Consider the following 26,541-nt stretch of genomic DNA (forward strand, 5'->3'; position numbering starts at 1 on the left):
CAGCAAGAGAAAGGCCAATGCTGCTGTGTCAGCGCAGAGGCAGGGAGCGGTGGGGTGSGGTTCCAGCTGCCAGCCTCATGTTGATGGTTCCACAAAGACAGCAGCAGGTTCAAAATTATTTTCTACTTCTGTGAAATGAAATATGGTCCTTGTCCTTGCTTACAGGGCACAGGGTCACCTGCAACGCAGAGCCCTGCCTTGGCTCTGGGAGGTGAATGGCCAACCAGAAAGCGCCGCTACAATTAAAAACCATCCAGTTTCCACCAAGGGCTTCTTCCATTAGTATTTAAAAGAAGATAAAGCAACAAAAAAACTTTACCACCCCTGTACAGGATCTACATTCCAATATCCAGAGCCTTCTGCTTAAAAAATCTAGTACTATTCTGGGGAGAAGTCTTTTCCATGCAAGAGAATTGCTGCGCTTACATGTCCAGTAGCAGTGCAGATGCTCCAGSCCTTTGCCCAGCCCTCCGCAATTCAGCAAGTGGCTCTACCTCTCTRGACACACGACTGCATGTCTGAATTCTGCTAGCACTGTTTATCATCTGCCTTATTCGTTTTAGCCAGATATAAAAATGCACCTGTTCAATCTGCAAATAAATAAAAGGTGATAATGATCAAYAATAAACCCTTGACAACATTGCAGAAAAGCTCTTTTGCTTCCAGAACCCCTCTGGATTTCTTTAGAGGGCCTGCAAGGGTTAACTAGTGTTAGTAGAAAGCTAATACTATACAGCCTAACTAGATATATCTAAACCCAACATCATTTACTTTGGTGATTTCCTCCTAACCACCCAACCAAGAAGAGAAAAACAAAAAACCAAAAWCAAACAAACAAACAAACAAAAAGTGCAAAACCAATTAAGTCAGAGTAGTGCCAAAGGGTTTTAGAAGCTGAAGGYGCTGCAAACCCCTGCTTCTTCAGTGGAAGGTGCTATGAGACACGATACACCCCCAAAAGGTATATTTGTGTATTCTCACAAACACATTGTACAAGTGATTACGTTGCTTTGCTTTCTCTGCAAAGATAAGCACTGAACTTGAGCTTGATTAAGGACTACCCTGCTTTGGGGCACCTGTTCATTCAAGCCCCAAAGAGGCTTTTTTTTTAAGCAACCCTTAGGGCCTTTCTCACTTCCTCTAAGGGACATTTGAAATTCAGTGCTAAGCAAGGGTCTAAACAAGGCGAAAGAAGGGTTGTATCTTGACTGCAGTTCATTCTGCTTTATTGAAAACACTGTAAATGTGTAAATGATTTGGATTTTTTTAAAATCATATCAATGTTTAATCATGTAATTGATGTAATCATATTAATGTTTAATCATGTTAATGTTTTTTAGATCATAAACAATGTTACAGGAAGAGTGAGATACTTCTAACAGCAAAGTATGTTGAACTGTAGCTGAGATCAGACACTCCTGACCCTATCAACACTAACCACCTTTTATTGCAACCAGGAAACTGRGACAGCTGTACACTGCAAAGAAAGGCCAAGTTCCAGTGTCCTAACATGTACCCAACAGGTAACCCATAAGCAATTATCAGTAGAAAAGAGCACTCAAAAGTGTTAAATGTTTTCCCCTCTGTACAGCAAAAAAATATTTAAACAGTCTTTTTCAGTACTATTAAAAGTTGCCTTTGGGTTGCTTAAATGTAAACAAGCTTTAAGAAATCAATGAGATAAAAATAGTTTCTGCTTTCACTGCATTTTTTTGTTACAAGAATTATAAGATAAAGACTAAAAGACATGCAATCTTAGCTGCAATTAAGATTGCTTATTTAGTGAAAGTGATGAGGTATTCCGGGTAAGCTTGAATGTCATTAAATATGACAAACATGGTTGGTTGGTTCACATTATCAGTTGAACTATCAAACAGATCTATAGAGTTACTAGAATTTTTTGGTGACGGAGTAATTGCTCCACTTCTCCCCACAGAATACTCTCCAACAAGGACTCGAGCAAGGTACATGTACTTCTTCCCCGTGGCATCTGGTTTGGAGTAAGTGTCACCTGCAGAATAGTTGGCATTAACAGCAAAGTAAGTTCCATTTCCATAGCTCGCACCTGTGGTCAGAAAAAAAAAAAGAATAAATAAAAACAAAAAGCAACAACAGACATTTGGGAGTCATAAGCAATAATCATTTATTCGTCACAGGATTCACAAGCTTTCAAACTGGCTATTTTGCTTTTCTTTGCAATAGCTAACTTTAGCAAAACAAATCATTTTGCATGCAAGGTAAAAATACACAGGGTGCAGAGCAAACTGCTCCCAGTCACACTCARCAAAACAAAGTGCTCTGAAATTCACCTTACCATTTATTCCAGCATAGCTCCGATTAAATCCACGGTTGTTAATTAAGGTTAATGAGTCTCTACTAGTTCCATGAAACAGAAGCCTTTCATTATTTCTGTTGCCATTTTTCTTATCCATTTCAAGCTTTTTTATTTGGTAGGCCTTCCAAGAATATGGGTTCTGTATCCTTTCAATCTACAAAGTTTGAAAGTAGGCGATGTTATTGAAAGTACTGATGGTTTTAGTGAGACAGCTTAAAAAACAAAGAAACAAACAAAAAACACTGCCCAGATGCTCTTCCTAGCTATAATGACTGTATACATGATTTATAGTCAGTGAATTCACTTGGTACTTTTGCATGACAGAAGGACAAAAAAAAACCTGCTTAAATCTTAAATAACACCATTACAATCTGCTTCACTTAGGCCTTAGTTTTTCAGTGAACATCCTATGTAAACTCTCATGTAGGACTTGCCTTTTGGGCAGCTGATGCCTACTATAGATGAGGCAGGTAGTCAGTCCACTGTCATGTCAAAAGTAGCTACTGCTTACAACCAGCTGGACACTAGATAACCTCAGAACCAACTCCATATCTTCAAGACAGCCCCACTCAGAATATTAACATTATAATCCCTTGGGTGATTAATATGCTAGCAAGGAGTCTGGCATATGCTACCAACACAGAAACAAGTAACACGAATGAGAACATTCATGTAAACAGTATACATAAAACACAGCCTTCACTGGCAAGTAGGTTTTTCATTCATTTCTGGATACGAAATCCCCTCTAATTACTGATTTTCAATTTCTGAATAAGTGGAAAATGAAAATTCATACAGGAAAAGAAACAGTGTGTACAGGCAGTCCCATTAAAATTGCCCTACTCAGCATTCTCTTAGCATCATAAACCTTGGTCCCAGAAGCAGATTCTTAAGAGCAGGGGGATGACTTTACTATAGGTTGAAAAGGCATTAACCTCACAGTTAGCAACACCTGTAGGGCTATCAAAGAATTTTATTAAAGATTTTGTACATCTTCAGACCATAATTAAAAGGAAATCCATATGATCCAAATAAAAATGGAGTAAGAATGCAGATCAAAACCGTGTCCCTTTCTTTTTCCATAAAGACTCATTCAACTTCAAAAATCTCATCTGACTTCATCATTCTTCATTAGTCATTATCAATGTACATATGCTCAGGAATTACATTTTTTTTTACCTTTTCGATTTTGAATGACAAACAGGTCTGTTGAAATCTTGCCTGCACATCTTTGTATTCTTTCATTTCTGGTTTTAGCTCCACTATTTTGACTTGCTCTGTTTGCACATCATCCCATGTTGCAGGGAGTACTATTGACTCTTGATCTGTAAGGGAAATCACATCAATTTACCAAAATCTTCTGCTTAAAATGATACTTGCCCTGTCATTTGAATGCTTGTACATCTATTTATCGTCTAGTTTATCCCTTGTGTCTGATGGCCTTTGGCAGCCAAGAATATTCCATGGATCTTTTACTAGAAGATTAGGGTACCTAACTTTGTTTTGTTTGTACCTAACTCTCCTTTGTTTCTCACTGTAGTTCCTTTGTACATTCTCCAGAATGTACAGGTCTCCAGACCTGTACAAAACTTCTAACAATGCTTGGCATATCTTCACCATTCCTTACTCCGCCTCAATGCAACCTATTTTTACCTGGCAATATCTACCTGTCAAGGTGCTTTTACCTACCTTTAGATTTATCAACACGGGCGATGACYGTCTTTCTTCCTTGAGCATCTATAGCATGCTTGGCTTCTATGTCCACTCTGTAATTCTGATTATTAATAGAGACTGAAATATATTTCTGCTTTCCTAAGAAAGCCTTTTCTAAATGCAAATTTGTCAGGTTGTCAAAGGACACAAAAGAATCATTTTCAAAGTATTTCCACTCAATTGAATTTTTTAGGAATTCTGCCTTGATTTTTTCATCTTCAGCAGCTTCAACTCTGTGAATCATATTTTGGATTTTTGAATGAGCAAACCATACATCTTTAGCAACACCTGAAATTTTAATAAAGTTATGTTCCAAATGAAGAATAATATTTAATTGCTTCTGTAGGTCATGCAGTTCTTCATTTTCCCTTTCACCAAAGCTCTGGATAAAGTCATTTGTGATTACTTCCTCATGCTGGTCCTTTGAAATTGCATTTTTGATCCAGGTTTCAGCTTCTTCCACCTGCTTTTGGTTTTCACCACAAATCTGAACAACAGCCACTTCAGTTTTCTTTTCCAAAACTGCTTTGCTTTTTTCCTTCGGGTTACATTTCTCAGAGCTCCAGCGTGCTACATAGAAATACAAACGCTACAGTTAGCATCACCTGATAATGGTTAATATTAAACAGATGATCTATGATCTGTATTTAGAAATGATAACTTACGTAATAGGCTGGAAATAAATGATTTGAATGGACCTTTTTTACCAGAACGTTCTTTTTTGAGCATGCTTGCATGGAACACACTTAGCAGATGGGGCTGAAAGATGACAACTTTCACTGTTTTCACAGAGTGAACAGAGTTATTTCTTGCAAAGTCAGTTATTGCATCCATCATTTCATCAGCTGCTGTGGTCGGATCCCGACCTGCTGCACCTGAAACAAATAATAAACATTTTGCATTTTTAAAAGGATTAACAGCTTCTACAATGGGCTAAAATATCAACAAAAGAACACCTCTCTGTGCTCCTACCCACAAGAACTTTAATCGTGAACCAGTCACAAATAACCTTACACTGGCTAGTTAGGTTTCCAACTAGCAGGGAACGAGGCTCAAGACCAGCTTTAGAGCAAGCAGGAAAGAAAAAGTTTACTTCTGTTAACATGCATTGATCAATGTGCATAAATGACTCAAGAGAGGGAGTGAGGAGGAGGGGGCCGGCCTCTTTTCAGTGGTGGCCAGCAATAGGACTAGAGGAAACGGCCACAAGCTGAGGCACCAAAAGTTCCACAGGARCTTAAGRAAAMATTTCWTAACAGTGAGGGTGACAGAGCCCTGGAACAGGCTGCCCAGGAAGGTTGTGGAGTCTCCTTCTTTGGAGATCTTTAAAACCCACTTGGATGCAGCCCTGTGCYACGTGCTCTAGGTGCCTCCRTGCGCAGTCAGGTTGGACTAGATGACCTCTGAGGTCCCTTCCAACCTTAAGCATTCTATGATTCTATGCACTTGATCAAGTTATGAAGTAGAAGGCTTGGTTGCCTAATAGGCCAGAGGACTTGCATTCAACAGCTTAGCAGCCAATTTTTGGCTTCAGAAGCAGGCCTAGYTTTATTCATGCAAGGGATTGTACACATTCTGTGTTACTTAGCTAGCATTTTTTTTACTAAACTATGAGAAAATAACAAGTGATCCAAACCATATAATCAGGCCATTTCGACAGGTTCACATTCAATACATATCAACTTTATTGGGCTCCTACTAAGAAGATTTGCATTATCTTCCGATTTTAGCAAAGAGAAGCAGTTCCCTGGAAATACTCCAATGAGCTGCTGAGACGAATACGGTTCTCYATGAGGCACAGACATATGGATCCCTCATATTAGAGAACAACAACAAAACAAAACAAACAGAAAACAACTCTGAAGTGCTTCATTTACTCCCTGCACTAGCTGACACCATGGAGTAAAATTTTTCAAGTCTTTATTATGATTATAACTTTTGGAGAGATCACAGTTTCCACATACCTTTTCACTAAAGAACAACCTTTTCCAGATAAATCAAACTGTTTGCTTGAGCCATGATTTCACCAGAATCACATACAATGAAACCTATTCAAAAACAGACACAAACCTGTTCCAATTGCTGGAAAGATGACAGAGGCATATTGCTGTAATTCACACTCCTGAAGCACTTTGGAGACTGGTACCTTGATATCATCCTGGGTAACAAAATGGATTATTCTTTTGCATGGCAGACATCCTGCTTGAGTGGTTATAAAGTCAYTGTTAGGCTGCAAGGCTGAAAAATACACAGGAGGAAGCACACAGTCAACAATTATCCACAGYGTAAACTCGTGCTAATCCTTGTTGAGGTAAGACAGTAATGACAACAATGCCCCAGGACAAGCTGCGAGGTTCCTTCCATATGAATCCCTCTCCAATTTACTTTCCAGGCCCAGAGATTCAATTTACACCTGCAATTTATTTGCCTTCATTCCTAAGTCTTCTAAGCCTGCAGAATAAAATCACACAGACCAAAGCTGCAGTCAGCCTTCGCACAAACAAATATGCCATATACTGCCATGCTGTCTAGCCTGAATTGTCCTCTTGGCCTGGCACAATTCAGGCCAACTTTTCACACCTCTTCCACATTATTTTTCTTCCCTGTGGTTGAACTTCTGATCTGACCTCCACACTAGCCTCTTTCCATCTTCCCATTATTTTGTGGGCTTTTAAGTCACATTATTTTTCCATTTCGAATCACCATTTGTTGCTGGTCATGAACTGAATTTGGTCTACAAATAAATGCCTCTTCTGAGGCAGGAACCCAGCTACACTAATTTTCCTTTTGGTCATGCAAAGAAGGTGGTAAAGTGTTGCTGCTTAGGCCAAGAGGAAATATTATTATGAATCTTCTCTCAGGAAGAAAACAAGTTCCAGATAGACAGCTGCTCTAAAGGAAGTATGCTATTCTATCAATGTTTCCGCCAACACCATTCTCTGCTCATGGCTCTGTTTGACACAGACTTGTTTTATTTTTAGCATCAAAAGTTTTAATGGAATAACAGGATGCAATAATGAGTAGATTAAGCTCTTTGTATTTGTTTATAGGCTGTCTCAATTTTTTTTCCCTTTCTCTTCCTTCATTAGCAGTTTTACAAATACCACGTTAACCAGCTAAAGAATTAGCTGATACAGCACAGTACATATAACAGCTGGATGCACAGTAGGCACTTAGAGGGCTCAACAGCTATATGAACACCTTTAGAAAAGAGATCAGAAATGCTGCACCATACCTAATTGGGTACACTCATCTTGAACAGCTTGTCCAGCGCCTTCCAGAATCGCTTTAGAAACACCTTAGCAAGAAGAGACATACGACTTCACTGTTACTACTGTTAATATTATTAAAGCCCCATCTAAGACACAACATGGTACCATRTATCACCTACAAATCTCTAATTTCTGACAACAATACAGGTTATAACCAATAAACATTGTTGCCTAAGAGTTTGGCTTACATTTTTTCAACTCAAATTGATGTCCGAAGTACCTAGCAAGTTTTGCTGAGATCCTCACTGAGGTTTGTCTTTTTATTTAGCCTGAAAAGAGATGCTCTATAAAAAGATTCTATGAAAACAACAAAAAGAAGAAGAAAAAGAATTACTTTTGCTTTTCCATGGGAATGTTAAACATGACATCCTGCAACACAGACTAAATAGTTTGAGATTTGAGAATACCCTGAAGATTTTTATCTTAAATTTTTTTTTTTTTTTGATTTTCTTACATTGAAAGAGAGAGCAAGAGACAGTCTCAGATGTTTCCTAGGACTTTCATACATTAAGGAATAAAATGGGAACTACACTATAAAACAAAATGTTTTAGAATACTTGAAAAAAAAAATCCATATTCTCCTTATCCGGCCCTTCCAAGCACATGTTCTGTTTTCATCTATAATATCAAGTAAAGTACCTTTTCTGAGGTTAAAGCTTCTGTTCGTTATGTTTACAATGACATCTGATTTTTCCTTAGTAATATCTCCCATAAACACCTGGAAAACGATAGAGCCAATCATCATTTCATGTACATCTTGTGCCGGGGTTGAAACAGGGCCAAAGAAAGCTGCAGGAAAGAGGCACACAGAAGAGTAAGAGAGAGCAGAACTTCCTTGGGCTGAACGACCTATTCATGGGTATAACATCTACAGAGATGACAGTCTGGCCCTAGGCTCAGCCAGTGTCATCCGCGTGAAGGAGAAATCTGAAATTTGATCATTTCTTTTCACAGGAGTCTCTGAACAGCCTTCACTCATTCCCATCACTGCTTCCCACCACTGCTTCCCACAATGATGTGGCACACAAACTGTATTTTGCTGCATGCCTGGCGTAGAGACACTTCTGTGCAACATCTTATCCTATAAGACTTGGCTAAACTTGGAGSTAGGAGAGAGGCAAGCTTGCCAAGTCTCGCTCGCTGCTCCTCTCTCTATATTTTAAAATAGATTCTCTGCTACATGACAGGAACTTCTCACCTACATGTTTTCACAATATAACTAATTTTCTGCACTCTGTAGTTGTTTCAGGCTAGATAGTAACCAGAGTTTGTATCTTTACTAAAACCAAAGCTGAAATAAACAGGCAAAAGACTTGAGAGTATTTCAAAGAGGCACGCCCCTTGAAGACATGTACAAGAAGATTTTCATCTGCATTCTCAGGAGACAAGAAATTGCCCCATTTAGGATGCGGTCAAGTACAACAGTAATAACAGCATCATTACTGCATACTCAACCAAAAAGCTCCAAAGCTGAATTTGTACATTCAGCCACACTATAGCTTTCAGGAGCTGTAGCTTTGGGAGTGTTTAACCAGAAAATGAATCCTGTGCTGAATGAATTCTTGGTGCAGGCCTTCATGCCTGCATCAGCATTTCAAATATTACACACATATCCTGAAGTTACTACTGATTTCTGTCTATATTGCAACCACTTCAACTCCAGTATTAACAGTTCTTACTTGGACTTCAGGCATGACATACTCACCAAATGCTTATCGAAACACCTATACTGAACACATTTCCTGGAGCACTTTATTTATTTTTATGTATTTCAAATTATATATATATATTATATTTTATATATATAAATTATATATATATTTGAAATACATAAAAATAAATACAATACTTTTTGAAAATAACCTTACTTGTGCTTTGGCTAGCCTCACTTGGAGCAGTCTCCTGCATTTCGCCTACAGTACTTCCACGTCTCCGCTGCAGTTCATCTGAAAATGCCTGGAACAGAAAACTACAGTCAGCCCCTGTAGAAAAGTCTTTACTTGGTCACTGTAAAATTAAAGTTAAGAAGCATTTACAAGAAAGATAATGCAAGTGCCTTAATAACCATCTGCCAAAGTGCTGATGGATATAATTGGAAAATAACTTCTAAGTCAAAGCCCTAATTACCACTCCAAAAGGATACATGAACTGAGAGCACCTTTACTTTTGGGGGCTACTTCACACTAACTCAGGTCTACTTTTGTTAGTTGCAGCTCTGTGCTGTAGCTCCGTCTCTATCACAACAGCAGTCAAGTTTGGCCTCTCAAAAGTATTAGCTATTGCACATACATCAGAACCTATCAGATTTTGACACATTTCCTGGGYATTATTTCACAGCGTGACTGCATTCTTTTAAGAGATTCTACTGTGAAATGAGAAACTTGAGTGTGGACGTAGAGAACTTGGGCCATTGTGACAGTGAAAAAAGTGGGATGCAGAATCATGTAGGAAACATTTCTGGACAATTCAATTCTTGAGACATTTACCAGCACAACAATTCAAACACAGTTATTCATCCTAAGAAAGATAAACCTGCCCAAAGTGCTCCTTTTTTCCAAGGATGGAGGTAGCTATGCAGGGGTTGTAGTAAATTTATCTGTAGACAAGCACTACAGAATAATCACACAAGTGCATGAAATGAAAATACAATTACTCYGCTATTTTTATCACTCCCAGGGAATAAAACAGGACAGGAAGGAAGGAAGCTGCCCAAGAAAGACAAAATTCAAAAGAGAATTTTCACTACAGACAACAGAGACTGTCAGCAAACTGCTCTTTTCTCCAGTAGAATGAACACACTTTGGATACTTCTGAGGTCATCAGCTAGCTAAGTACCATTTGACGAACCCAAGCAGGAAAAACTCACCTTCACATTACATGTGTCTTTCGGATACAGTAAGAAGTGAACTTCTTCAAGGGAATTTATTCTTTYTTTATTGCTGAATTCAAACACTTTGTCAAACAGTAATTTGGCAACAACAGGCTTCGGAAATCCTAAATTCCCTGTCCCAATTGCTGGGAAAGTGATCGACTTTAAAGACAGCTCCTCGGCAATTTTCAGGCATTCTGTGATGATATTTCCAAGGATCTGAAAAGCATAATTATTACTAAAGTTTTTTTGGTTTTTTTTCCTAGTATGTGAAATTCAGCATTTTTAATACCAAAAGACAGCTAAAATAAAACTAGCATGGTTACATACATCAAAAAGTACATATTAGTCAACCACACATAAAAGAACAGCCCAAACTCATCTCCTAYGAATTTATTTCAAAGGAAAAGTTGCATTAAACCCACTGCAAGGTGCAACCAAATTACAGTTTAAAATCCCATTTACCTTTTTTTCAGATGAACAGCCCTGTGACCACCTAGGTAAAATGGTGTGAAGCACGTAATGGCAACCTAGACCGTATCCTTTCGTTTTCAACACGGATCCTTCACTGGGTGTACTTTTTAAGCCTTCTTCCTTTAAGGCTGTCTGAAGCATTGGCCCTGCCTTGCTTAGCAAGATTTTGGAGAGTGGCCCTTTAGTAAGCTCCAGATCTTCAGCAACACTGTTGACAAYAATGTCTGTCTGAAAAGAGGTGGGGAGAGAGAAACAGTCACAAACTCCAGTCAGTGCAAAAATTAAGCTTAAAAGCTATCAAAATGCAGCCTGTCTGCTAACTTACAACATGAATTTTTGAGATAGCTACCTGGAATGTAACAAAGATTTGGAATAAAATAAACAAAAAAAACTATGTTCAGTTCCAACACCCTCAGCCTGCTCACAGAAGTAGTGGAAATTCTGCAGAAGAAAGTTAAAAGTCTGCATTCTTGGTCTACTTCGTCTACCTCCCTTTAAAGAAACATTTATCCTCTACAAGAAGCTTGAAGACCAAGTTCTGTGTCCAAATTTACTACCTCCCAGCAAGATAGAGGTAATACAAGGCAAAACTCCTGCTCAACTCTTTGCCCATTTTGCCCTGCAGTCTCAACAGACGCAAGCAGGAACTTAGGTATGCAATTGGTCAAAAAAAAAAAAAAAAAGAGAGAGAGAGAGAGAGAGAGAAAGAGAGAGAGAGAGAGAGAGAGAGAGAGAAATAAAAGCAGAAGTTGTAGAACAGAATTGGAGGAAGAAGAAAGGGGAAAGAAAAGAAAAATGAGAAAAGCAGCCATTTAGAAAGGAAAGAAATAAAAAGGGCTAAGAATATTGTATCAAGCCATCTTCACCTCTTGAGGAAACACCTCTCTCCATCATATTTTTTATCATATTTGTTCTGCTCCAGGCAAGTGGAGAGGTTCTATATATACAAGTTGTAGGAGATGACCCCTCCTGAAGGTATCAGCCRGTCACTATGTAAAGAATTCTGAGAGGAGTTGCTTCCAGTTGCAGTGATCCCAGTCAAGTAATTTTCAGGCAAGCTAATAGGAATTTAATGCTGAAGGTAACTGGAAATTGGTAAAGTTGGTGCCAGGCAGGGTATGAGACTGCAGCTCTACGCTGCTTTCCAATGATCACCAGTAATGTTAGAACAGCATTTCCCCAGTAAAACACTGGGGCAAAAGAAGGAACCCTATTTTCACTGGATCACTCAGAAGAATTAGATCAACTGATGTGTCAAAGTCAATGCCTTGATGTTTGAGAGTATTAAAAGCCATATGTGAGGAAACAAGCATTCACCTCAAAAGCTGAGACAAGTCTACAGGGGTCCCCTGCCCATCAGGGCACAAGGTTACCTGGAATGCAGATCAAAGTCCAGGTAGAGCTACTCTGACTCCAGGCAAAGGGCTCAGCAGCACCAGCATATGATCAGATGAGTGGCTGTGCTGCCCTAGCCTCCTTGGGGAGCTGGAAGCAGCATCACTTCCACGTGGAAGGGCACTCATGTGAGCTGGCACTCAGTACCCTCTTTTGCTTCTGTGCACATACTATCTCTTTACTAACAACACTCCTGTGATCAGGGTTTCAGGAAGGTCAGTACCACATGTGAGTGGTTCCTGCCCAGCAATCTACACAGCAAGGTTTTGCTGAACCACTTCTCTTGAAAAAAACAGTTGTTTCTGCAGAACTGGGGCATCAGGCACTGCAGGGATCCATTTATCTCTCTGTATGTAGCTATGTAGCATTGCCTTGTGTCATCAACTATGGGCATCCATCATGTAATAACAGTTGCTGTTCAAAACAAAAATTATCAGCCGTGACTGCCAATTCCAGTAACATAGCAACGCAGATGATCTAAGTTCCTTTTTCACTTYGTCCATACTTTAAAAATGAGTTTTACTTAAAACTAGACCAACAGCTGATAATTTAACACACTTACTGTAGCATCTGCAATGCTTCCTTTTTTCAGCAGAATGTCAAGGCCTTCTTCTGTTGTTACCATCACGAGGCTGTCGCTATTTTGAGAACTTTGGCTTTTCCTAGGCTGATTAATCTGACTGACTGAACCCTGGGGATGCAAATTATCCAAAAACACTTCTTTCAGTGCCTCACTGAAAGCCTGAATATTTTTCTCTGCAACATCCACAAGATGAACTTCGCTCAAGCTATTGTTCGCCATGGATTCCAAGGTTTCCTTGATGGATGATACAACTGAATATGTATACAGTTGCACTGGAAAGCCAAAACTCCCAGTACTTATAGATGGGAGGGCTATGGAGCGCTGATTGTATGTTTTGGCCAGGTGTAGGCAATTCTTCACTGTCTTTCTTAACAACAATACACAATTTTGTGCTTCATCTTTCCTCCAGGTGGGCCAAACAGCATGAATCACATGTTTGCAGGGGAGCTTCCCAGCTCCTGTGATAACAGCACATCCAGGTTGCAAACAGCCCTGCTTTGTCAGCTTGTCACACTCTTCTTGGAGCTCTGGACCGGCCGCTTGTAAAAATGCCTCYGTAAGTTTTAAGCCTTCATTTGATGCATTTACAACAACATCAACATGATGAGTGCACAAGTCAGCTTTACGAACTTCTATCAGAATTCCACCTGCAGTCATCTGCACGTAGGGCTTGCTTCCCCTACCCTGCTCTTGCTGTTCTGGCTGCTCTTCCAGCCTGACTATACAGTTGAAGGTGTTTTTTGCAGTGGCAGCATAAAAGTGTTCTCGTTCTTTCAAATATGACTTGGCTCCTGGCTCACTAATTAACACACGCTTATAACACAACCTGCAAAGAATCTGTTCTACTAAAGTGACTCCCTTCAACACTTCTCTTCTTGGCCCCCTCAAAGAAATAACGCTATCCTGCCCTTCTGTGCCAAAGTTGACTTTCACGCCATTATTTTGCAATGTAGTCAACACCTTTCTCTTCTCTTTCTTGAAGAACATTACGACTGCCGTGGGCTTTCCTCTGATGAACTGTTGCACTTGAGTGTTTCGATCTATAAAGTCAGAGAACTCCTCATAAGCTTTTTCCACGGCTTGAGAACAGCCAGCAACAATGACCTGTCTTCCTACCCGAGTGACTGATACAGCTGCACTAAAACAATTCTGGGTGGTGAGCAACCTCCATTCTTCCTTCTGGAGGACAGACTCATCCTCCAGATCAATGCTTCTGTGGTTCAGTTCCCTCTCTATTTCATCTTCTGCTTGTTGGAGCATTTCAGAAGTACTCCCAGTCAACATAATAGCTTCCTTTTCAAGCTCATAGAAAGCACTAATTTGTTTTGACATAAACAAGCTCTGTGACAGAGTTTCATTATCCACATACTCTAAAAACTGCAAAATATGAGGGTGAACATTAACTGATTTCTTTACCAGTTTGTGCATATTATCTAGGATTTCACCTTTGACTTTATAAGCTTCCTCAGACACTCCACGGAGGATGATTATCTTATGCAAGGGATTATAAATCATCTGCAGAGTTGGGCATTCCTTACGAATTTTTTCTTCAAGTCCAATAACCTGTAAAATTGCATACTCCCCTGGACACACACTCACAATTTCTTCAATTTTTTTCTTCTCTCTTTCAATTTGCTTGGTGGCATTTTCTATCAGCAACTTCACCTCTTCTTCAATATCCTTCAGAAACTCTTTGTCACCTACTAGAACAAGCAACTCATTGTGAACAAATGGGATTATCAAGACTCCATCTGGGGCAATGCTATTGCTAACAGCATCCCACACCTCTGCACTTATTTGAAATGTAATTGATGTGTACTTTGATATACTACATGAAAATGCTATGGAAACACTGTTATTCCATGTCTTGATCAATCGAGCCATTAATCTCTTCTGCATGGACAGATCAGCTGCAAAATGCAAAGTAACTTTTGGGTCTTCACAGCTGGGTTCAGGCCATGTTAGCAGACAATTACACTTTGCCATATCACAATTGATTGTCTCCATTAGACTATGATTTTTTTGTAAGAACTGCCAGATATAAAGATCCAGAGGCACTGTAACTGGATCTGGCTTCTTTATTTGAGGCCCTTCCTTTCCATAGAGAGCTGTTCCCAATGACTTATAGTAAGGATAGACAAAGATGGGGACTCTGTTGAGTGAATGCTGCTTTGCCAAGATATTGAGCACATCTAAAACACACAAAAAAGATACAGAGGAACAATCAATCACAGCACTTGAACTCAAGGATCTTTTGCTCTGTTTTTCTTTCTTTTTTTTTTTTTTTTTTTTAATTATATACCATATATTTTTAATATATGTAAGATTTTACAGCACTTTTCCCCCCTTCTTTCAAAATAATTCCAAATTACTAAAGAATTACTGTTTGTAAAGACTAATAAAATAAATTAGGAAGAGTTAGTTAAGTACTGACTCAATCCCCCTTCAAGAAGGAATAAACACAGGATGGGGCTGTCTCTGCCCCCACTTCTGTTATTACTGAGTTGTGCTCTCTTAAGTACAGTATATGTCTGGGCTACTCATCACCAGCACCAAGTCCCACCTCTTCCAGCCTCCCCCTTCCTTGTCCTTCATCTTCCACAGAGGCTCATTTTTCTAGCACTAGGAGGACATGCTACAGCACCTGCTGCCTGGTCAACACTTTGCCCAAGAAATTGCTCTCGAATAAGCCCAACAGCACAAACTGCCTCAAGGTGGCTGATAAAATAAATGGCCTCCTGCATGCTGTGCAGCTGCGCTCACCCCTCTTGAGCTCAAACGGTAACCTACGGAGCAACTCCAGGGTGAACTAATAAACTGTGCCTAAAAAGAAAGAAAACCATCTTGCCTAGCTAGCCCAAAACTTTAGTTTGAACTCCAGTTATTAGAGACCTGCTGACAAAGCATCTGATATGCTGTTTTATAATGGCAAAATATTTTTTTCTTTAAGAAAAAGAAAATCATTTTAAAGTCAAGGAATCTTGACGAAATAAAGATTCTATTTTCTGTATTACCTTTATGATCACTGAATGTAATGATAGCTGCACCTTCATCATGCAACTGCTGAACATCCACCACTTGTGCACTTCCATTCTTTTTGTTCTCAAAGTAGATGGTAATATAGTCATTGGGGGTGTTAGGTGGTATATTTTCAGCCATAAGGCTTTTCGTCACCTCAAGGCATCGTGCAGTAATACCATGTTGCTTTGCTCTGTTATTTTGATTAAATTTTCTAACAAATTCATCTGTGGCTAAAAAGAGAAATGATAAAAAACAAACCACAGTATCAAACAAGCAGCTCACTTTTCTGCTAGTAAGTTAGCAGACCATCACTGCATGCACTGACCTAAGCGCTGAGTTATGAGGCATCAGTTAACCTGATGCTACCCACAAAGCTACTTCTTTCCATTTATTCAGTTTCTGCAGTCTGATGTTCAACAAATAATTTATTACAACTGCTGAGCAACAATTAACTGTAACCACAATTTGTCACTACTTTACCAACTAAGTAACACTTTTTTTTTTTTTTTTAAACCCCAAGACAATCATACTGGAGTCATCTATTTAAATTTGTATTCTGTGATTTGTATTATACTCAATTTTGGCTACTTTTGTTTCCATTATCATCATGCAACAAGCCAGTTAAGTCACTTTTAGGTCTATCTGGTAAATGTCTAATGAACCTATTGAAGGGTGTACCTATATCCTCAAGGCTAAACCAGAAATCTGGAACTGAACCAGTGTAAGAGGTTGGCAACCCAGGCTCCTTACCAGTATTTCCAGAAAAAGTAATTACAGCAGCATTTATTTCAGGTATCATTTCCACACTGAAGTCCTTGTCTTCCTCTGATAAACCACTGATATTCTCTACCAGCATAATTAACATGTACTCTCCTACTGTCTCCTGCACATCTTTGAGCACAACTAAGGCAGGAGGCACAGATTCTTGAGAGTTCTCCACTTGGAACAGGTCCTGGATAGTCTCCACCTGCCAAGGCTTCACCAACAGCTCAATTTTCTTCACTGAGTGATGATCTCTTTGCAAAACTTCCTGGGCATCTAGTTTCATAGAGGGGAAAAAAATAAAATAAACACATACACACACATGAAGGATGCCATTTACATTCTCCCTACATAGAACAGATAATACACCAACCTTCTTCAACTGCAAAAAGGTCTTCTCCAAATTACTATCATCTAAAAAATGGCAAATAAAGAAAGGGCTTTCCAGCCTTCTTGTTCTATGAATTTAACAGATTAGGAGTTTCTCCTCTATAACAAMACAGTTTCCTCATATTGTGTAGGTTCTTCACCTACTAAGTAGTAAACAATATTCTGGCAGAAGGAAAAAACATAAATAGAAGCTATTTTAAACTTATTTTCTCCAAGAAGGTGAGACAGCACTYTCTCAACCTGCTACTGATCTTATGACATGAATTAACAAATACGTTTTTCAACAAGGGGTCCTGCTGGCTCTTGGCTTATGCCAATATGGGTTTCCTACCGTACGTGCACACGGGAGCTGAGGAGCTGTCAGTCCTTATGGGAGTGCTCAGTAATTCCTATTAAGTACCTAAATTTATTCCTCGGCCACCTCTTACTCATTATTGTATCCACACCAAAAGATTTACTAAAGCCACTTGAAGCCTCACAAAAGATCAAGGCAAASTCAAAACAGCATTTTCTTTAAAACAACATTTGGTTCCTATAAATTCATGGCATTTACTTTCTTTTTTCCTTTCAGTGTCCAAAACATCCTGGCAGCTAAGATTAATATGAAAGTAAATATAATAGGAGCGTGTTTACTCACAATCTGCAGCTGTGCTCTCTTCCACCTCCTAAACTAGCATGAAGCTTTCTTATTCTGTAGCGCTCCTCCCACCAGTTCTGCATTATAATGTGTGGACCTTGAATCAGGCATCCAGAATCGCTCTGGAGAACCACCTCTTTCCTAAAGGGTCACTAGAAGTACTGGTAGAAATATATCTGCACTGAATAAGTCTGTTCCTTTTACATACAACCTTTCTCTCTCTGGGAGTACACCACTTTCACACTRGCAAAGACCACAGAAGATCCACCTCGAGCAAAGGTCTTTTTCTAAAAGGATGCTTTAGTAATATTAAAAAAAAAGCATAAAATATGATCATACCTCTCTCATCCTGAAAGGTAATGATTATTTGCTGATCCTTTCTGATGCACGACTTAATGGGTCCCCCACCAGACTTCTTCTTATTTTCAAAATACATTTCTGCAATCTCATCTTCTATTTCCTCCCCAGACGCTGTGGTTACTACTATGACAGATTCCCCAGAAACTGCTGTTTCTGCTCTTAAGTTCCCAGATGATTCTGAAATCAAAGATTACACTCTGATGCCTCAGTCAAAATTAGGAGACAAAAAAAATGATAGACAGCAACTCAGTTGTGTTTCATGGTATTTTTTAAATTCAAAACAAGCTGATCATATCACCAGTGGAAAATCAACAGGGGATGAGTAAGGGCTTCWAGGTATCCTCAGGTAGGGACAGCAAAAGAAAGGGCTATAAAAGCTTCTTCAAACACTCATGAAGAAGAGAACCATCATTTTTCTCCCTGTGCCTTTCCCCATTTATGTTTCCTGCTGCTGCTATGAACTACCATGGGTCCACAGATGAAGCCGTAAGCACTGTCAGGTGATCCTGGGCTACAGATAGCTAGTGACACTCTATACCACATCACCTAGGTGGGATGAGAGGCCTTATGCCCTCCTCACAGCTGGGGCTGGTGACAGCCTCAGCAGGTTTGGGTAGGGACAGTCTARGGCACCCATTACATGCACTTCCTAAGAAGGGACCTTTCTGAGAGAGTAAAAGAAACAGGAAGTTTCATCCTAGAAAGATTCATACACACGAAACATGAGTGATACTTAGCCTCAAGTAATGATTTCTACATTATATTAGACAACCACTACAAGTCGTTTAGTGTTCCTAACACTGCTGCAGCATAAAGGTCAATGGAAAACCAACAAAGTGAGAACATAAATGTGTTTACTTGAAAGGAGGCATACTTACCCCTTTGTTTCTGCTCAGTATCGCCCAAGGCCTCCTTACCCCCACAGGTTGGAAAAGACACCTGTGGTTCTTTAACAACAGACAAATTAAAAAGCTATCTCAATTACTGGGCACTTCRAGAAACAAACGGTCACAGTTCTTAGTTCAACACCTTGCATAGCCTGAATCTAGTTGATACTGCCAGAATCACTAACATGAGTTTATCTTTAGTGAATGTTGAAAGAACATTCAGAACAGGGTGTTCAGAAACACCCTGTTAGCTCAAAGGCTAAAGAGGAAGTGCTCGAGGAAAGAAGAAACAGAAAGCCTGAAGCCAGCCTGAAACACAAGCGCTTGACAAGACGCCGTTTCCCACTGCTCCCCAGGCCCCGTCCCGGCTGGAAGAGCCGCGCGGTCCCAGCGGGGCGCGAGTCACGCGGCTCCTACCTGCTGCCCGGGCCGCGCTCGCCGCTCCGGCCCCCTGAAAGCACAAGGACGGGAGAGGCGTTAGGGGCTCCCGCCGCGGCCGCCACCTCCCTCCCCGCCACCGCCGCCCGCCTCACCTGCGCGGCGTCCCCGCCCGCGGGCGGCTCCGTGACGAGCAGCGCCAGGCGGCCCCCTGGCCCCCAGTCGAGCTCGTGCGAGCGCCGGTCGAGCACGCGCTGCCTCACTGCGAACAGCGCGGGCAGCGGCTGAGGCGGCGGGGCGACGGCCGCCCGCGCCGCCCCCCGGCAAGTAACGGTCACCCGCGCCCCCTCCCCGGCAAGTAACGGTCACTCGCCACTCCCCCCCTCCCTCAGGTAACGGTCACTCGAGTCCCCCGCGCCGCGCAACGGCCGCTCGCGCGCCTCCCCCTCCCGGGCAACGGTCACTCGCGCCCGCGCCCCGCTCCGGCGCTCACCGTCGCGGCGGGCGAAGCAGAGCAGGAGGCTCCCGGGCGCCGGCCCCGCTCGCAGCTCGCACTCGCCGCCGCCCGAGCGCTTCTGGCTCTGGAAGTAGCAGAGCAGCTTTTTCCGCAGCGCGCCCGGCGGCTCGGCCGAGCCCCAGGGGCCSCGCACCAGCAGCGGGAAGGCGCCCGGCGGCGGCGGCAGCCCCTCTCCCTGCGCGGCCATGGCAGCTCCGCAGCCACTCCTGKCCTCGGGTCCCTGGAGGACCGTGACTCCCTCGCCGCTTTCGGTTTCATTTCTCCGGCGAGAGGAAAGCGGCAGCGCCGGGCTCCGCCCCGCCGGGGCATGGAGCCGGGGGGACACGCTGCCCTTCTTCCCCCTCGAGCTGGGGCTGATGGTGCGAGACCCCCCGGCGCAACTGGGGSTGTGTGAGGGGTCTCGGAGCATGGCTCAAACGGACAGCGTCTCTAACRGGGATTTGGGTAGTGCCCAGATTCCCAAAATGTCCTGCAAAAGGCAGTTATCTAGCTTTTCATCATTTAGTGCAAAAAATACTGCTAAAAACCGCTAAGAGTGCAATGGATGAATATTTTCCTCCTGAATAATATTTAACCCAGCTGAGAAGCATGCCTGGTATCTGGAAGTTTAGAGGTTCCTATAAACGCAACTGTTGTGGAGGATGGTTTCAGTTTCTGTTCTTGGTGCCTATTTTAGGTTAACCCTTGATACTTAAACTTGATACTTTAAAACAGTGAGGTAAGTGAATAATCCTYACTGCAATGTCACTAAGGAAACATTAATTAATAATCAAATATCATTAAGTAAAATTAACACATGTGGCTGTGCTGCATTGTCGCATATCCCGAGGAATTCCTTTGTTTCATAGCTCCCGCTAAATCCATTTCCTCAACTTCTCTTTTCTCAGCAGGTAGTCTGGGTACATGATTTCTTCCCTTACTGTCCCCAGGCAAAATAACTGACTTTGACTGCAAAATTGTTTATTGCTGAACTATGCAGCTATGATTAGGAGATAAAAGGTTGGTGCAGCTCTCGATGTGGAATAAAGTTTTGGGAACATTAAGGAACATGTTCCCTGACTGCTATGCTGGCTCTCGGCCTAAAAACCTTACCCAGATAAAAGGCAAGCAGCTGAATTTTCACTAAGGGAGCTGATATAGGCTGGGATCTAATGWGGGTTGGGAGGGAAAGTAAAAAGACACAGCTGAAGAAGGAGGGGAAAATTTGAGCTGCACAGCTGGTTCACTATGCAGAAGCAATTTGGTAAGCCTGGATATTTAGGAACAACTGGTAGCTTGCATCTCACTGCACCGAAGATGGAACAAACTTAGAAGCGCAGGAAAATGTAAAACTAAATGAAAGAAAAATAAAAGCACGGAGTGAAAAACTTTACCAATGCAAATAGAAATGGAGAAATACCCACTATAAAGAAATCTGAACATCAAGGAGATGGACTGGTATTGCCTGCTAACAGTGTGGGAATCTAAGGATCATCGAGTCCAAATCACTTTGCASAGATGGCTTGGAAGCTCTTAAAAATACAGAACTCTATCTAAAACAGGAGGAATTTTATGGAAATTTTAAAGAAGAATGCAACTGAGCAGATGATATTTTTACCTCTGCGCAGTTGCCTTTGAAATTTTCATAGTTCACTAGCAATTAACAACTGCATTAAGTCAAAGCTAATCATTTTACAACATCACAGTCATCAGCAGCATGGAGTAGCAGCAAATCATCTTTATAATAAAATTTAAATAATATGTTGAAAGCAATGGGAGGAATACAGTATTGTTACATGTAAAGTTGACTTAAAAGTTATATTTAAGCCTAAAATACAATGAAAAATTCAGAACTMGGGCCTTGTTATCAGAGCTGCTCTTAAGCACTGATATCCCTCGGCTCCAGTGAGGCTTTGAGCATTAAGTATTCCTGCAGAGTTAAAAATCCATCAGCATCTACATTCCCTACAACATTATCCATGCTAATTCCATGTTTTAAACCCAAACCATTAATGACATATTCTCTCTGAAAAGGAAAAGAAGCATTCTGATACTGATACTAGCTACAAACACTTCTTCCAGCTACAATCCTATCTATGGTGACAGTTGTTTAATTAAAGAAAAGCCAGTAGTAGAGAGTGAACCTCAGATTCATTCATTCAAAAATGAGAAAAAGATACAATTTTGATATTTGATTTTACCTAATTAATTTGAGGTTAAGCAAAAGTTTAACTTCCTTTCTAAAAGAAAGGAATCTTCTGAAGGATTTTAGCCAGAAAAAGATGAAGCACATTTTAAGTATATCTTCTTCTGCATTGCATTTGTAGTCAAAGCTTTTGCTGAATTTAGCCCATATTTGAAAAGGTTTAATTTTCTTAAGTTCTATCATTTAGTAAATCAAAATTGATCAATCATGAAATAATAAACAGTAAATATTAATGCTGCACTCAGAAGACTCAAATTTTCCAAGTTACTTACACAAGAAAGCGTGATGTAAGTAAGTAAAAGCTTTGTAAGAAGAAAATGTATCTTGTGATTAAAACACATTTCTTTAGCTGACTGTGAAACACAAATGCCTATGGCAGTTCTACAAAGAAACAGTAGATTTCCTGTATGTTCTGTTATTACACTTGAAGGCAGAGAGTTGATAGGATTCTTTATTCAATTCCTTTTGCTTTCAGTTCTGATCGGACCCTCTTCAGATAATCAGGATCAGGATAACCAAACCTAGGAGAAAAGGATAATAATTACTTGGGCTACTTCTGCAATGAAGTACTTGACAGTTCTACACARCCTTCCCATACAAATTCCTTAAAACATTTTCAACTTTTATATGCTTACTCTRAAGAGAAGACAGTCCTCATTTCACAGGTGTTAGAAGTGGTACACAAAGGGTAAAGCTAAAAATTTACAAAATATACAGCTGCTGAATTTGGGTGTCCAAACTGATACTAAGAAGGTGATTTCCAGAGTTGCCTACTGTCTTATTTGAAATCAGGATGGCACTGGGGTATGTAGCTTTCTAAAAACCAGACTGGAAACGGCTCCAAGTGAGATGTCTCAGTGGCTTGAGGGGTGGCAGCGGATCAAGCACATCCTTGTTTCAATTGCCCAGACTGGTGCTGTGTTGCAATGCAATACTGTCTGTGCCACTTGAACTGGTGATGCTAAGCCAAAGTGTTCTGGTGAGGTGGGAACCCACCATGTCACAGCCAGGTGAAGGGTGTGGAGGTGGATTAAACCTGGACTCATAGCACAATCCACAATCCCTCCGCCAGCGACAAGCCAAGGAAGGTGATTTAGGCTTTCCAGGGACTTGCCCTGCTATTCAAAAGCTCAGATGTGGAAAGCACTCGGGGTGGCCACTCTGCCACATCTGAATARCAATAAAATTACTTAAAAGAAAGCTACTTACTTTGTAGGCCCTCCATCCTTTCGTGTTTTATGGTGAATATCATTCCACGTGATAACATCATCTGAACCAGTAGAACGCGACTGCCCCACAGTGAAAATCAACTTTTGGTCAAAGGCTTTTCTAAGGAGATGCAGAATTTCTTGACCTTCCTTATTGTCAGGTAAATATGCTGTTCGAATGGTTCCACTATAAGGTTTCCCAGGGTTTGGATGGCTGTTCTGTTTTGTAGAAAAGCAAAGGGAAAATGCATTGTGTATAAGGAATTCTTTAGAAGTGTGAAAAATCACACRTCCCAGTATTCTTAGTGTCTAATCCCTATGTTCATTCCATTCTGAATGACACAGCATGACTGATTATTTTTTTCTCATTATAGCATTTCTATCATGCATGTTTTGTTCACATCTTGCCATCATGCATTATCCATTATTACTTTTCTATATGTCTTTTCTTTTTTACTCTCATAAATGCATTTCACCCTACTCCTGACTTTTTGATTTGCTACATTTTCAAGCCTAGTTGCAATTCCAAGCATAAACCATGAATTGATCTCTTATCTCAAATGCTTACAAATCAGCCTGATACTAATTTTATCAACAGCTGTCAGTAGCTAAGATAATGACCCAAAGAAGTTTCATTATTACTTAGAAGGATGTAATGTAGACAAAATTTTGCAATTTCAGTTCAGTTATTCTCAATATAAAAATTGATGTAGCTCAATCTTGATGAAAATGGAGGACTACCATTTGACTACCTACAGTATYATCTAATCCAAACCAAAATTACTAGATTAAATGCTTGCAGAGTTGTACAGAACAGAGAAATCTCTCTGGTGCATATATGAAAAGGACGGAAAATACTGAACTTTACATTCAATGTTGGTTTTAAAATATATTTTATGAATTTCTAAATATACTTACAGTTTGAATACCGCTTGGCATGTCATATCTAATCTCAATAGTTTTACATGTGGGATAACCAGGGAGTTGTCCCGGAATTATTTTAGATGTCATCTTTCCTTCTGGTTGATCTCCTTGCATTACTCCATAGCAGGTATTACAAAGAGGACAGACTTTCTTGTACATCATTGCCTGCTGGATGCAGCTTTTGCAAAACGCATGCCGGCACTTGGTCAGTACTTCTTTATCGACAATGCTACCCATGCAAATAACGCACACTTCTTCTTCCTGTTCTTCATCCTCTGCTTTCTTTTCTTTGGAGGCAAGTTTACTCTTTTGCCTATCATATTTCATTTCGGACACCCTGGAAGCTTCTTGAGGCCTGGGATCAGAAACTAGTACTGTTCTGTTTCTAGCTTGCGCAGCCTCTTCTGTGTCAAGAACACTCATATTGCAGTTTTCAGCACCATGAAGATAGTTTGGTAAATTTCCTGAAACAAATTTGTCTTCCTTCAACTTTACAGGCAGATTTTCCAATTGTTTTCCATCAATGTCCATGTTTACTCTTTTTTTATTATCTTCTGAAAGTGTCCAGCTGATGCCTTTTTCTCTCAGCCTTGCAGAGGCATCCTGAAATGCACTGATGAAACTTTCAGTAGCATGTGAAGACATATCAAAAGCATAAGTCCTAGGCTTAAATCTAATTACCATCTTCTGACCATGGGAAACGTTATCCACCATAGTATCAAAATTTTGACTGATGTCTTCAATTTCTTTACTTAATATTGGTTCCAACAGTTTAAATTCAGAAGCATCAACTTCAATTCCATTCCTGTATTTGTAAAGTTCAGCTGATATACGCATATTCTTTTCAGTTTGGCTCTTCTCACTTTCCTCCGCTAGAAATTCTTGGGCAGCTGAAATCTCACTTGTTGGACCACGGAGTAACAATTTGTTCCCTTCCTGTTGGACAAGAAGATTAGGCAACCTAGCATTTATTTTCATTTTAGCTTCTTTTACCTCATTACTGTTTCTAAAGGGAATTCTTTTCTGATCCAGATCTTTTGTACTTCTCAGAAAAGCAGTGGTAAAAGCTTCTTTAGCTGCCTGTATCCGTGTGGGGTTTGTATCACAAGTGAAGCATATCTGAGTGTTTCYACTATCACTGTTCTTACTTTTTATGCCCACTCCAAAACATAGCTCTTCAATTTTTCCTTTGTAGGCATGACAAAAGTACTCATAGTGAGCGGTCGGAACACAAAGCGGTTTTTCAGCATCCAGACCGTTCTCACATTCCAAATCACTCTTAATTTCAGAATATGAAAACCTGTGGCTTTTCTCATTGCATGCAATGAGATCCTTGCAGTAGTGATACAGTTTTTCAATATCTGTATAGTCTCCTGTCAGTTTCTCATAGCCATCAACATCACGACTTCTTTCTCTTCTTAAATTCGGACATATCATAGTGATTTCCTCTCTTTGCTGCGCAGTGAACATACYGGCATTCAAAGTCACGGATACGCTAGTAAATATCTCAAGAGAAAAAAAAGAAGGTATCAAAATGTGTGTTTTTCCCTTCCCACAAAGCTCTCAGTTTGCTTTTGTATTTAAGTAGGAAAAACTCCGTATGTCTTGGTAGGACCAGATTTTATGTTGATAGGATGGAAACACTTGCATGCAGTGCTATCTTGCTTCATGTCTACAGACATCACACATATGTAAGGAAAGTAATCTGATTCTATGTCAGCAGGAGGACCGGAATTTGTTAACATAAACCACTGCAAGAAGAGAGAGAATSAGGTATTTCGCCACTTCAAAATGCATTTTTTAGGAACGACATTGCGCAAAAGCAACATGTAGAACAGAGCAAACTCCTTGTCCCCGACAGCCGCGTGTGGGTGTCGTGCGGCCGGGCTCGCCCCGCTGGTGCTCACACACTGCTGTTCTTTYCCGTACGACTGATGCTTCAGGGTGCCTCACACTGCCTGTTGTGCTGCCGCCCAGCCCGGGGCTTGGTGTCCTACAGCACGCAGCACAGGCGGCACCCAACACCCAGCCGAGCGCCCTGGGGCCGCCTGGGGCGCGAAACCTGTTGAAACAGCGCCGAGCTCCCAGGGMGCAGTGTGGGTGCCCGCCAGCCCCCCAAACCTGCGGGGCTGGGGGAGCTGCACCCAGCGCCCACACCGAAACCCCTTCCATCCCTTGGGACAGCACTGCTGCCGTCTGCCCGGCACGAAACATGGAAGCGACACTGCCAACCCCTGCCCAAGCGCCCATGGAGGAGCGCGGCCACGGGCGAGGCTGCGACACCCTGGGTACCTTTCCGGTCATGGCCTCGGCCGTCGGTTGCTCTCTGGGGGGCTCTCCTCCCTGCTCGGGCTCCTCCGGCTCCACGAGGATCTGCAGGCTCTGCTCGCCCACCTCCAGGACGTGCTTCCTGCGGCTCTGCACGCTCCTCCTGTCTGCGGGCAGCGGGGGCTGCCTGAGGCCGCGGGCGGCGGGCGGCCATTTCGCGCCCCCCGCCTCCCCCGGCGCCTACCTCGCTCCTGCCTGAAGCGCACGCGGTAGGTGCCGGGCTGGCCGCCCGCCCGCACCTCGCACTCGCCGCCCCCCGAATCCCTCTTGGACTGGAAGTACTTCTCCAGCTTGCGCCGCAGC

General features: G+C 41.3%; 2 protein-coding genes across 2 annotated transcripts; both read right to left on the bottom strand.

Annotated features, from left to right (window-relative positions):
- Positions 1 to 1,330: 1,330 nt before the first annotated feature.
- LOC112955587 (poly [ADP-ribose] polymerase 14-like) lies at positions 1,331 to 19,780 on the bottom strand. The gene is made up of 19 exons (XM_026048945.1): positions 19,570 to 19,780; positions 19,232 to 19,338; positions 19,116 to 19,149; positions 18,690 to 18,758; positions 17,791 to 17,988; positions 16,413 to 16,700; positions 15,656 to 15,892; positions 12,621 to 14,833; positions 10,655 to 10,891; positions 10,187 to 10,408; positions 9,189 to 9,276; positions 7,960 to 8,109; positions 7,284 to 7,346; positions 6,119 to 6,286; positions 4,714 to 4,923; positions 4,025 to 4,618; positions 3,515 to 3,660; positions 2,315 to 2,489; positions 1,331 to 2,065 (listed from the first exon to the last, which is right to left on the bottom strand). The coding sequence occupies exons 1-19, from the start codon at positions 19,778 to 19,780 to the stop codon at positions 1,776 to 1,778; spliced, it is 5,700 nt and encodes a 1,899-aa protein (XP_025904730.1). The 3' UTR covers positions 1,331 to 1,775.
- Positions 19,781 to 21,350: 1,570 nt separating this feature from the next.
- DTX3L (deltex E3 ubiquitin ligase 3L) lies at positions 21,351 to 26,273 on the bottom strand. Its single transcript, XM_026054529.1, has 4 exons — positions 26,203 to 26,273; positions 23,905 to 25,416; positions 22,988 to 23,205; positions 21,351 to 22,299 (listed from the first exon to the last, which is right to left on the bottom strand). The coding sequence occupies exons 1-4, from the start codon at positions 26,212 to 26,214 to the stop codon at positions 22,230 to 22,232; spliced, it is 1,812 nt and encodes a 603-aa protein (XP_025910314.1). The 5' UTR covers positions 26,215 to 26,273; the 3' UTR covers positions 21,351 to 22,229.
- Between the last annotated feature and the right edge of the window lie 268 nt (positions 26,274 to 26,541).

The sequence above is a fragment of the Nothoprocta perdicaria genome, unplaced genomic scaffold (genome assembly GCF_003342845.1).
Source record: "Nothoprocta perdicaria isolate Ctin4 unplaced genomic scaffold, notPer1 scaffold_0, whole genome shotgun sequence".
NCBI lineage: Eukaryota > Metazoa > Chordata > Aves > Tinamiformes > Tinamidae > Nothoprocta > Nothoprocta perdicaria.